The 12,706-nt window shown below is 40.6% G+C and overlaps 1 protein-coding gene across 2 annotated transcripts in view; it reads right to left on the bottom strand.

Annotated features, from left to right (window-relative positions):
- Positions 1–2,392: 2,392 nt before the first annotated feature.
- The window catches only part of ARHGEF10 (Rho guanine nucleotide exchange factor 10), a 251,922-nt gene continuing 241,608 nt past the window's right edge, over positions 2,393–12,706 (bottom strand). For both annotated transcript variants that reach the window (XM_068281340.1, XM_068281341.1), the window contains 2 exons: positions 6,588–6,710; positions 2,393–3,725 (listed from right to left, as the gene is read on the bottom strand). In XM_068281340.1, the coding sequence (XP_068137441.1) occupies positions 3,202–3,725; positions 6,588–6,710 (647 nt within the window). In that variant the 3' untranslated portion in view covers positions 2,393–3,201. The remainder of the gene's footprint in view (positions 3,726–6,587; positions 6,711–12,706) is intronic.

Genomic DNA, 12,706 nt, shown 5'->3' with positions numbered 1-12,706 from the left:
CATAGGTATTGTATTGCATTGCGGTAAGCGGTTTTACAAACCGGCCATTATACCACACCACTGTGAACGAGGCCTAATTTGTGGCACCAATATGTAACTATACTGCAGAGTTTACCAGGTCATAGCAAAGCCCCCATACATACCACTGTCACAACATTTTCTAGGTAGGTTAGGGGGAATAGAAGTAACAAGTAAATAACATTTTCAAAACGACCCTTTAGTTCGAGAAAATGAGTTTTTAAAAACGCAGTGCGGTAAAATGACATTTTTGCTGTGGTACACTTTAGTACATTCCATATTCTGTAGACACATTTTATGAAAATGGACAGCGTGGGTTCATTGTGTCACCCATACAGGCTGGTATAGCAAGAATTTGGAGCCCAGACTGTGTGGGACTCCGCCCCCTGACCTATATCAGCCCCCACAGTCCCAACAGTTGGGAACATATAAATGAACATTAGCAGTATTACCAATATTAGTTTAATATGGCATGTTTTAATTATAACTTTGTATCTTTTTAGTATCAAATGAGGTCACCGTGACAATTTGCCAATAACGTTATAGGTATTTCCTGAGTTTATATCTCGGAAGCACATAGGCACAAAAAACTAGCAATGCATGTCACACTTCAAGCTACACCCCTGTCATGTAGCTGGCAAACTAGTCCACTCTTTTCAAACTTTTATGTATCCTGTTATTTAATCTATTATAACAGCAAAGGACCTGTTCACAAATTGCCTAAGCGATTTCCATTCATGAAAAGGCAGTATGGTGCAGTAAGTGCCTGTACTGTAACAGCACGTACTGACAAGTGTAACTGTGGTCTGCAGGAACAAATTGCAAAACATTAGCATAAATGGTTACATGTGTATGAAAGTACACAATTATATTGCCACCTTAGAATGCACTATCTATTGATAACATTTTTTTTTAAATACTCTGTATTAGGGTTCAAATTACCACTAGTGCTACGGGCACTTTATTTATTCCCAAAGTTCTCTCTGTCTGCTTTGAAATAATTCTTAACTCCTAGCACAGCTCACAAATACTTCACTGTGTTCTCCTCACAACATGCAGGAGAGTCTGAGGGGGAAGCTGATCAGAGTAGGTAACAGGTAGCTAGAGGGTGCTGTAATATTGCTGTAATATAACTAGCAGTCGGGAGATATGTATACAACACTCCTGACTGCTTGTGAGGTTACACTTCTGGCTGTGCAGCATGTAAAAAAGTTCTGGCCTGCTCAGTGCTGTCCAAGCTTGATAAAGATATACTGAATGCTTTTCTGTCTTCATATAAGTGAAGACAATAAACACACATTTCTGTAAACTTAACCCCTTATCACCACCTGAATAAGATTATTTCAGTGTCTACTAGACTATACAATGAGGAGTTCATAACAAGCACATCCCCTGGTGCAGGAACATGGTCTAGCTCTGCAAAGCCAACACCTTTTGTATCTGGAGGCATCGGGGTGCAGAGAGGTAAAGCTGTGTGAGGAAAGAAACTGCTCCTAGTACCTGTGGTAATGTATTCCCTAACATACAGCATTTAAGAAAAAGTTGCTTTAATCAATAGATATCATTTAAAGCGGATCCGAGATGAAAAACTAATTATAGCAAGTAACTTGTCCATATATATATATATATATATATATATATATATATATATATATATATATATATTATCTAAAGTTTAGAAGGCTTACACAGTAAATCTAGCTGCAAACAGCTTCAACAGTATATGATTATTTCTTCCTGTGGCACAATGAGAGCAGCCACATTCTGCTTGTCATTACACAAGCATCTCCACCCCTTAGCCTGTGAAAACTCCACTCCCCTCCTCTCTTCTCCCCTACTAGCCCCTCTTGCCTCTGAAATCTTGTTCCTGCTACAGCAAAAGCCTCCCCAGGCTGAGCTCCCATGAGTACTTGGGGGAAGAATGCCCAATAAACTATATGTAAGGGGCAGAAAAATGAAGGCAGCAAAAGTTTGTCTCGGATCCACTTTAAGGAAACAGAATATCCTTTTAAGAGTTGAAATTCTATCTATATACATGTAACAAAAATTTTAAGTTATTTCCTATACTGCAGATACAAATATATACATGGTAATAGGGTGACACAATAAGTAAAAAGAGGCACATAGTGAGCAGGGTGACAAAGATAATAAGAAACTGACAGATACAGGTGGCTCAGATGTGGCTGAATATACCGCTGTACTGGGCAGAACCCCTAGTAAAAGACAGGCCTCCAATAGTAGCACCTCTAGTCAACTGCCTCCAATAGAAACACCCGTAGGCATGAGCCTGCTGTTCCTAATGGAAAGTCCGCTCCAAGGTTAACCCTGGTACACTAGAACTGCCATTTAATAACCACCACATAGACAAAAAAGGCAAGATCTTAATATTTTTACTTCAATAAAATGTTATATTTTCCTTTCTTTATGTCTGTAAAACCATCTTATGGCAGTTTAAGTATGCAGTCCACATTAGCACAGACATATTAGTAGTGACTTTTTGACACACATCTATATATGGTAGTGCAGAGAGCCATGATACTTGAGTGTACACACATAATCCAACATCCCATGAACCGTAGTGGTAAAATATTGTTCTACATAAACAAGTCTGATTACTGAACACTGAAAGACTCTACTTGTATATCAATACATGTCATTTGAAGAATACACATGGCTTTAGATCATTCCAAAGAGAATAAAGTCCTATTTGGTCATGTAGTGTTTCCTCATTTATAGTAAGATTACAAATGGCTTATGTTATTCCTCCATGCTTCATATTGTCATTAATATACCATCCTGTAGATAGAAGCCTTCCGATTTACCTGCAAAGGGAAGACCGCTCATACTCTAGCTTGTTATTCTACTCAAAGCAAGAAAGCTTCTAGTGGCTGTTAGATATGATGGAAAGGCAGATGCAGAGAACACATGATGTGATCCAATGCACAGGCAGCAACATAGACTTCTTCCCCAAAGCACTGGTGCTTGATTACGCTGTAAAAATCTTATTTAGTACCATCCCTGTGTTCTGAATACTTCAGTATAATAAGGCATTATTAGTTCAAATGAAGTAGACATACTGTTTTAAAGGTAACAGGACATTCACGTGAGAGGACAATACTTAAATATCAATGTATTGGATCGTCTTATGGACTAAGGCACCATTTATTTTATTTCTGTAGGATCTTATGTGTGTAACAGGGGGATCTGCAAAACCATCGCAGAAGAAACCGGCTCTTCCTGGCGCTGTGGTTTAGGCTTCTTGTTTACTCTTCGGTGACCCTGTCCACCAGAGATAACCAAAACGGAGTCCGCCTTTAACTTCCCAGCTCTTTTGCTGTGTTGTGTTGGCGTGCTGGGGTCACTTAGAAGATCATAAAGAGTGCAATCATCCTTCCCTGTGTCGTATGAACCATGAGACAGTGTAAGAGAGCCTGAGGAAGAGGACAAGTCACTTTTTTGTGCAATGGACCCCATGGAGCCCCCAAGCCAAATGGCACTGTCATTGTTATGGTTATTGCTGGCAGTGGGCTGGTGTCCCTCCTCAGATTGCTGCACGTGGGTACAGGGAGTATCCTCAGATTTTAGCTCCACATTGGAAGTCTGGCTACATCTACTTGGTGTCCGCCTATGTTTTTTGTTCACAGCAGTTGCCATGACAAGGAATTTGACTGCACCATGGTGTGCATGGTAAGAAACCATTCCTCTTCCTGCAAAAAGAAACAAAATAAGGTCATGTGGGATGCCACTGCGCTTACTCACAAGTCTATTAATCTTTTCATGTAATGGCATGCACTCTGCAAATATTACGCTTTTTCTGCTACCTTTAAAGTCTACCATGTAATTCAAATACAAGTATTTGCCAGCAACTATAATGCTGAACTCTGCTGCTTAACATGTACGGTATTTTATATATTCAGAATTATTCTCCACACCACAATGTCACCAGAATGATTATGTTCAGAATGAAGTCACAAAATCTATCTTAAAGGAAACCTGAGGTAAAAATAAACTGATGAGATAAACAATTGTATCTATCTTCCTACTCCTAAAAATATATATTTTTTGTAGTCTCTGTGTCTCAGCTAAAAAAGCAGTATTGTCTCAAGTGTAAGATACACTCCTTCTCACAGTAGAGAGCTCTAAGCCAAAAAATCATGGCCTATAGATTTTTTTTTATCTATCCCTTGCACTCAGAAGCTATGCTTCATCAGGAAAACGTTTATGGCTGTAATTTCTAATCAGCGAGTATTCCTGATGTTTAACTCTTTCAGGAAGAAAAAGAAGAAAAGGAACAGTTATTTGTGTGTTTGGTACTATACATCTACAAGTCTATCCTATCATGTCACAAGTTTCGGCAGGTACCCTTTAACAGTAGTAATTGCATATCTCTTTCTTTGGCTGGCATGTCTCCTCTTCACTTCTTGTCCTGTCCTGTGATGAGCAGAAGTACAAACAGAGGAGACTCTACTGTTTAAAATTCGGCTTGTCACATGAGGAGACAGGAAGTAATGAGGAGACAGGCCAGCCGTAGAAAGTGTCAGTACAGACTGGGCACTTCCGCCTGCGGACAGGTAATGTATCACAGCCGCTATGGTGCATCGGTCGGTTGCCGCTAACGACGCGCTCCAGACCCGCCAGCAAAATTTTCCGCCCGGACAGATCGATGGAATTGATCGATTTCGGATGGAAGTCGATCGGTCAACATTGGCGTTCTCTATTTCACAGCAGATTCGATCACAGTGATCGAATCTGCTGTATATCGGCGGGTAATCGACGCAGTGTATGGGTAGCTTTACTGTTGCTTCTCGCTGCCAAGGCCTACACTCTCACCCTAGCCTCAGTCTCCACTGCTGAGAAAATGTCTTATATCGGAAGCTCTAAAAGCGAACCTATACTTTCCCAGCTTAATTGTTTTTTTCTGATTCCATTGGTAGTATGTCATTAAAAGGGCACTATAGCAAAAATTAGGCACCTGGGATAACCCTGGTAGCATGAACCTAACAGAAAAAGCATCAGATATTAATGATGAATAATTTATTTAAAATGTTAGCTAGAATGGTTATTTGTCTGCATATTTAGATAATCTGTCCATCGCTAACTAGTCTTATGCTAGGTACACACAATGCGTTTTTGCTTTCGATAGATGCCTTTGATAGATAATTTCCGACATGTCCGATATTACTTTCAATCATTTTACCACTCGATTTCTCATAGAAGTGAATGGAAATTGATAAGAAAAGATAAGAGAATTGAGCGGGAAATTGAGCAGAAAAACGAATTGAAAATTGATCGAAGGGAAAGCGACCAAAAAAATGCATCGTGTGTACCTAGCATTAGTGTGGTGTCCTCCTCCTCTGCTCACTTGGGCTGTGCTAGCAGCTGATCTCTCCTCTCTCCCCACTGAAGCAGAACTAACATTCGGGTGCGGGCTCAGGGGGTGCTGTCATGTACTGTGTTAGTGCTGGGAAAGTTCACTGGTAAATAGGCAGCTAAAAGTCTTGTGGAGAATGAGTTTTGAGCACCCAACCTTCTGCTTCAAAGACATTTGACAAGGAACAAAAGTTGGCTTACGATGGAGAGGAGAGTGGTCTGGTCCTGATGCTGGAAGTAGGTAAAGTATTTGCTCTCTGCTATATCTTGAGGGTAGGGGTGCTGAATATGCACACATGGAGGAAGAGGGGGAGATTGTGCACACATGCTACTTCTAAGGAAGGGGTAAGGTGGAAGTCATTTTTACTGTGGGGTCTAGCAGATTCTTATTACACCAGTTTGAGTCATTTAACAAAATGACTGCTTATGTGAACTGATGTGATCAACTTTGCTTTAAAAAAAAAAAAGTCTCTAAACACACATCATTGCTACACACTTTCTTTTGAATTATTCTTATTCAAAATTATCTTTTCATTTCAATCTTCAACCAGCTATGCAAATCTAAAACTGACCACAACCTGTACAGAGTAAAACCCCAGTAACTTATTTCCCACAATTGCACTATTTATGTTAGTGTGAGCTCTGACATTCCTAATATCAGTCATTCAGTCAGGAGCACTGTTGAGTGGCTGTGTGCTTGTATACAGACACACACACACAGGGGCATAGCAATAGGGAAGTTTCAGAGGCTGCGACCGCATCGGGGCCCTTGGGCCAGAGGGGCCCCGAAGGGCCCTCTCTCCACTACAGTTATTAGCTCTCTATTGGTCCTGTGCTCATAATAATCACTTCTATTGATACTTTGAATAGTGGTAATCATTAACAAACTGTTCTCCATCCCCTTTTTGCATCTCTGACACTGTAGTTGCCATTGGTAGGTTTTGGTGCACTGTATCAATTGTTATGTATAGAGTGCTTGGGGGCCCCATTGTAAAACTTGCATCGGGGCCCACAGATCCTTAGCTGTGCCACTGCGCGCGCGCGCGCACACACACACACACACACACACACACACACACACACACACACACACACACACACACACACACACACACACACACACACACACAATGTGGGATTGCAATATAATGGCACCATGCAGAGAAAAGGGTATGTTTATGTACTAAAATAAGACTTACCAGTTACTTTTGGAATGCCTTGCAGACGAGGGACTGGGAATGCTACAATAACACCGAGGTTCGTACCAACCATTAACAGCCCATGACACACCAGCAAGCTGGTCACAGAGACACGCTGCTGACCTGCACAACAAACACAAAAACTGCAAGATTTAATTATGGCATTTGAGTGTCTTAAAAATAACAATCATAAAAATACTTGGAATGCAACATAAGCGTCACCCAAATGAAAAGATGCACATGCAGTGGTTGGAAAGAGCTGACAATACACAATGTTTAGAGAAATAGTTTTGTTTTTTTTAAATTGTAAAGCCATCAACAAAATGTGACTTCAAAGCTTTTTCTTATGTTGTGAGCAAAATTGTAAACGACTATTAAAAACTACTAAGGGTATAAAAATACTCTGAGTATCTGCGAGGAAGAGCTAGATGCTGCAAAAGGCAAGACTGTTAAATATTTCAGCCCACAGGCAGCATTTAAATAAATGATCCCCACACTGTATGAGCTTCTATTGTTAAAGGACACCTGAAGTGAGAGGGAAATGTAGGCTGCCATATTTATTTCCTTTTAAACAATGCAAATTGCCCCCTGGCTGTCCTGCTGCTCCTCTCCCTCCAATAAGTTTAGTAATAGACCCTGAACAAGCATGCAGATCAGATGTTTGACTGTATTTGCAGCATGCTTTTTTTTTCAGGTGTGTGATTAAGACACTAGTGAAGCATGAAAGATCAACTGGACTGTGGGCAACTGGTGAGATTTAATTGTAAATAAATATGGCAGCCTCCATATCCCTCTCACAAACATGTGAGGTTTGCTTCAGAATGTTTTGGATACTCACATTGAGATGGGGAAGCCTCTGGATCCTGGAGAGACTTCCCTCGTTCTCCTTAGCCAGGCTGATCCAGCGATCAGACCCCCGAAGCACGGCTGCACTGAGCCTGCACAGTAGCAGGTACCCACTTGGGCTTTGGCAGAAGAAACCAAGCCCATTCGGCCCTGTGTTACTGCTCAGGTGCAGACAGCTTGCGCATGCGCAATAGCACGGACCTGATCTGGCTCTGCTTTTTTCCACCGAAGCCTGAGCGGGTCTGTGCTAGAGGTGTTTCAGGGCTCCCAGCACTGGGAGGAGGGGGAAGCCTCTCCAGGATCCAGAGTCTCCCCTCCCAAGCTAAGTACTCCTGTAGGGGTACTTATATCCCTACAGGTACACTTTAACTTGTCCTATAATGCAATCTTTGCAAACCTTTTAGCAAACCTCACCCAATTCTGATATGGACTAGGTGATGGCTATAAATTCTGGACTCCTTAACAGTTTTTTTAATCAACCAATTCAAGTTTGGGTAAATCACTTCTGTTTTCACATGTTCTCTATCTTAGTAAATTAAGCCCTATTTACTGTTTTCATAGACACAGTCATGCTCTAATAACTAGCTGAGACAAAGCCCTATACAACTGAATGAAACTCTGTAAACACTCTCCTCTGCCTTGCTTTATCTGGCAGTAATAGAATAACGCATGGAGAAATGTTTGTCTATTCGAATATTGCTGTGAGCAGCTTAGCTGTAGCCCATCTCCGTTTCTAGGCTAAAACCAACGTATTGACATGGGAACTGCAGCTAGGCTAAAAATATAGCTATTCTGCCACAGATCTGGGTTTAACTCACTATGTGTAAGAAAGTGAAAGGTGAAAATTAACGAACAAAAAAAAAACAAAAAACATTTCTGCCTCCTCTGCATTGCTGTGATGTCATCATCCACATTCCAATGCAGCAGTGAAAAAGTTTTAAAATAAATCACTTTAGATATTTCCTGAATTTAGTAAATGTATTTTCTTAAAGAAATAAAAAAAAGGCATGATTTCTATACAAAAGTAATATACATAACTTCTATATATGGAGGGTTTTCACAAAACAAACTTGTCATTGTTTTACTTTGTTCTGTTCCCAATTAATTCTCAAGCTACTGGAAGGCAAATACAATCCTCAGTGTTCTGTAAACAAAAAGCAGCATGCTAATGAAAAGCAGTGCAATGCATAAAAGATGGCATGTTCTCGTCTCCCCACAAACGCACGCAGATAGAGCAACATAGATGGTAGATAATGGCAACTCCTACGCCATTCATTCAGCTGTATGACGAGCACAGAATGGTTGGTGACATTAGAAAAACACTATTACCAGGAAACAAATAGGTTCAATACATGCATGTTTACGTCCTATAAAAATTGATAATACTTGCAAATGCATATTGCAGGAAAAAAAAAAACATATACCACCCAAACTTAAAATATTTAAAGCTCCAGGGTCTACATATGTAATTCACTTTTTCTCCTGACTTTTCTCCGTAGTGATATGTTCACACCTTGTCAATAACATGCATTTTACACCACCAGCAAGCAAGAAAATATTCAAAATAATTTTGATAGTGCTTTTTCGCCTACATCTTGGAACTTTTTCAATTGCAAACTGCTGAAGTAGTTATTTTAAAAGAGTAGATAAAAATGATCTAGGAGAAAACTCAGGAGAAAAAGTTAATTGCCTATGGGCTCAGGTAGACTAATAAATGCTTAGTATCAGAAAGGAGGAATCATGTACATGTTTTTTCTGTCCTATGCCGCCTTGACAAAAGGGGACCTTAGGGGCCCCGAAACGATCGTCGGCCATTTGGTCAGATCTTTATTGCATGTGTGTGTGATGGGACAATAAACTTGCTGCTTTGTTCCTGAAGACTGTTGTGCGGATTCCTCCTTTCTGATAGTGGATTTTCACTGCCTTGGAATCCTGCACCAGCTGATTCACACACTAAGGTGTGCACTTTTTTTGTGTTCTACTAAACGCTTATTCACATAATGTATTGCCCTATATCCTAATAACTAAAACTGACATCAGCCAATGATCTCTTAAAGAGAATCTGTATTGTTAAAATCACACAAAAGTAAACATACCAGTGTGTTAGGGGACATCTCCTAATACCCTCTGTCACAATTTCGCCGCTCCCCGCCGCATTAAAAGTAGTCAAAAACAGTTTTAAAAAGTCTGTTTGTAAACAAACAAAATGGCCACCAAAACAGGAAGTAGGTTGATGTACAGTATGTCCACACATAGAAAATACATCCATACACAAGCAGGCTGTATACAGCCTTCCTTTTGAATCTCAAGAGATCATTTGTGTGTATCTTTCCCCCTGCATTTCACTGAAGAGTTACAAGCTGATTGTTTGTTTACTCTTGCAGACAGCTCTGCCCGATTGTCTGTAATTCTGCAATGTGTGACTCATCAGTATGTGAACAGAGGATTTATCCAGCTTGTAATAGATAAGAGAGCAGAGAGAAGCTGGCTAATGTAAATAACACACACACACACAGGGGAGTGTGCATAGAGGGGGCATGCATAGCAGATCACACTGAAGAGTTGGCAGCCTTCCAGACACAGGATGACAAGTCCGACAGGGGAAAGATAAGCTGATTTATTACAGAGATAGTGATAGTATAAAGTGCTGCAGTAAGCCAGAGCACATTATAATAGGTTTAGGAACCTGTAGGATGGTAGAAAACACAATGACATTTTTGTTACAGAGTCCCTTTAAAATACCGTATATTTCACCTCGAGGCCCTGTGATTTCTTTTGGCGTGAGCACAATTATAAATGCAGTGATCTGTAGGGTAGATGTTACTGTAAGGGGCCAATCAATACAGTTTTGAACAAGCAATTCATATTTGGGGGGGGGGCAAAGAAAATCCTGCCTTATTTATAAAGTGTTGATAAGGTCCAAAGTTTAGTAAGGGGGGCACATGCAGGGGCTGCTGCGAGATACAAGCGACCCATGCAACAGCTTGGGGCTTCAGGATCTGCAGGGCCTCGGGCTGGGCTGCCCTGTGCTCCATGGCCCCCTTCTGCCGTAACCTACATGGTCCTGATCCAGCATCGAATCTCATTGCTGGCCAGAAGTAACCATGGTCACCAGAGCTAAGCAGCCTGCAGGAGAGCAGTGAGATTTGCTGCTGTATCGGGGCCATGTGAGTTACTAATCGCAACTCGGCAGAAGGGGGTCACGGAGCACAGCACAGAAAGGGGGGCAAGAGGTAACACAGGAGGACAAGAGGTGACACAAGGGGATTCCAAGAGGTGACACGGGGAAAAGGAGAGGACAAAAGAGGTACAGGGGGAACAGAAGAAGTGGAGGAAGCACAGGGGGAACTGAAATGACACAGAGGGGGACAAAAGAGGCACAGGGGGAACAGAGGTGACACAGAGGAGGACAAAAGAGACACAGAGGTGACAGCATTCCGATGAACAGATTCAGGTTAAGAACGGACCTACGGTTCTATCATTCCTTAACCGGGCACAACCTGTATTTAGCTAGTCACTTTATTAGGTATGTCTGGCTAGTACTGAGTATGACCTTTTTTTGCCATCAGAACGGTCTTAATTCTTTGTGGAATTTTTCAGAGCGGTTTGGTCCATACTGACATGATAGCATCATGCAATTGGCTCTTCCAACATAGTGTCATGATGACGCCCATTTTTCACCTTCCTTCGCTGCCCCCTTCCGTGGGGGGCACAAATTGTGTGTTGCACAAAAACCTTAGCAGCACCTCTGGCCACATGCTAGTATCATGGCAACCCCAATACTGTCCCACCACCCCCCAAACTATTTACTGTACACAAAAAAAAACCGAGCAATTCTGAGCTAAACAGTGATCACTTTACTTGACAAAAGCACTGGTTTAACATGCAAATGATGCAATATCAATTATATGTGTATCATGCAGATCTCAAGGTCATCCTTAAGTAATGCATGAAAGACAGCCAAAAGTTGGTTGTGTCAACCAGAACTTGTGGAGGAGAATGTGAGCAATCTGGTCGGATGATAGATTTGTTAGACTCTGTTGGCCATAACAATGTCCAAGAATGGGATGTGCTCACAGCAAAATCTAGAACCTTACAAGTCTATCAGCAGATCAGCTTCATCACATGCTTGGTGTGCCATATGTCTATATTACACTACATAATATAGACATATGGCAATGGTAGGGAGTAGATTGTGAGCTCCTTTGAGGGACAGTTAGTGACAAGATTATATACTGTGTATATATATATATATATATATATATATATATATATATATATATATATATATATATATATATATACATATACACACACTGTACAGCGCTGCGTAATATGTCGGCGCTATATAAATACTAAATAATAATAATAATAATAATAATTCTGCTCCACAAAAGCAATACCACAAAAAAAGCACTAAAAAAAGTGCCAGCTCATATGTGATATCTCCACTTCATTGGTGTCTCTTCCTATTCAACCCCTGGTTTCATTCATCTGCTTTAAATAATGTTTATGGAGCATTTGGTCCACTGCATAGATGAGTAGATGTGATTAATTTTACAGCTAACCATGAGACATGCAATAAACTTAATCAAATTTATTGTAGCAAATAAATTATGTAAGCTTTTCCATTCCACATCTAACAGAGGAGTTGTACGCTTTTTAAGAAATTACCGAATGTCCTGATATCTATAGTGTTTATCCCCAGCCTAACTGTACATGCAGCTGAATGTGAAGAATAGGAGGGCCATGGGTGCAAAGTATGACATATTCATTATATTATATAGGGTTTTGTTTTTTGTGCACTTGCAAAGGCTTACTAAGTTGTACTGAAGTGGACAAAAAGGCAAGCGCACCAAAATGCAGCATGCAGTCTTTACAATTCAGTGAGAACAGAGTAACGCTATTAACATGATAAAATTGATATCCTTGCAGCGGATAAACACATGTGCTTGTGAAATCAGGTTGAGTTTCATATAGTAGGAACACGATAAATCTCTTTGTTGACTATAAATGTAATAATCGTTTATGGCCTGATATTGTTTAAAGAGAATCTGTATTGTTAAAATCGCACAAAAGTAAACATACCAGTGCGTTAGGGGACATCTCCTATTACCCTCTGTCACAATTTCGCCGCTCCCCGCCGCATTAAAAGTGGTTAAAAACAGTTTTAAAAAGTTTGTTTATAAACAAACAAAATGGCCACCAAAACAGGAAGTAGGTTGATGTACAGTATGTCCACACATAGAAAATACATCCATACACAAGCAGGC

Source organism: Hyperolius riggenbachi, chromosome 4 (genome assembly GCF_040937935.1).
Source record: "Hyperolius riggenbachi isolate aHypRig1 chromosome 4, aHypRig1.pri, whole genome shotgun sequence".
Taxonomy (NCBI): domain Eukaryota; kingdom Metazoa; phylum Chordata; class Amphibia; order Anura; family Hyperoliidae; genus Hyperolius; species Hyperolius riggenbachi.
The sequence above is the reverse complement of the archived record's forward strand: the minus strand, read 5'-3'. Positions and strand labels throughout refer to the sequence as shown.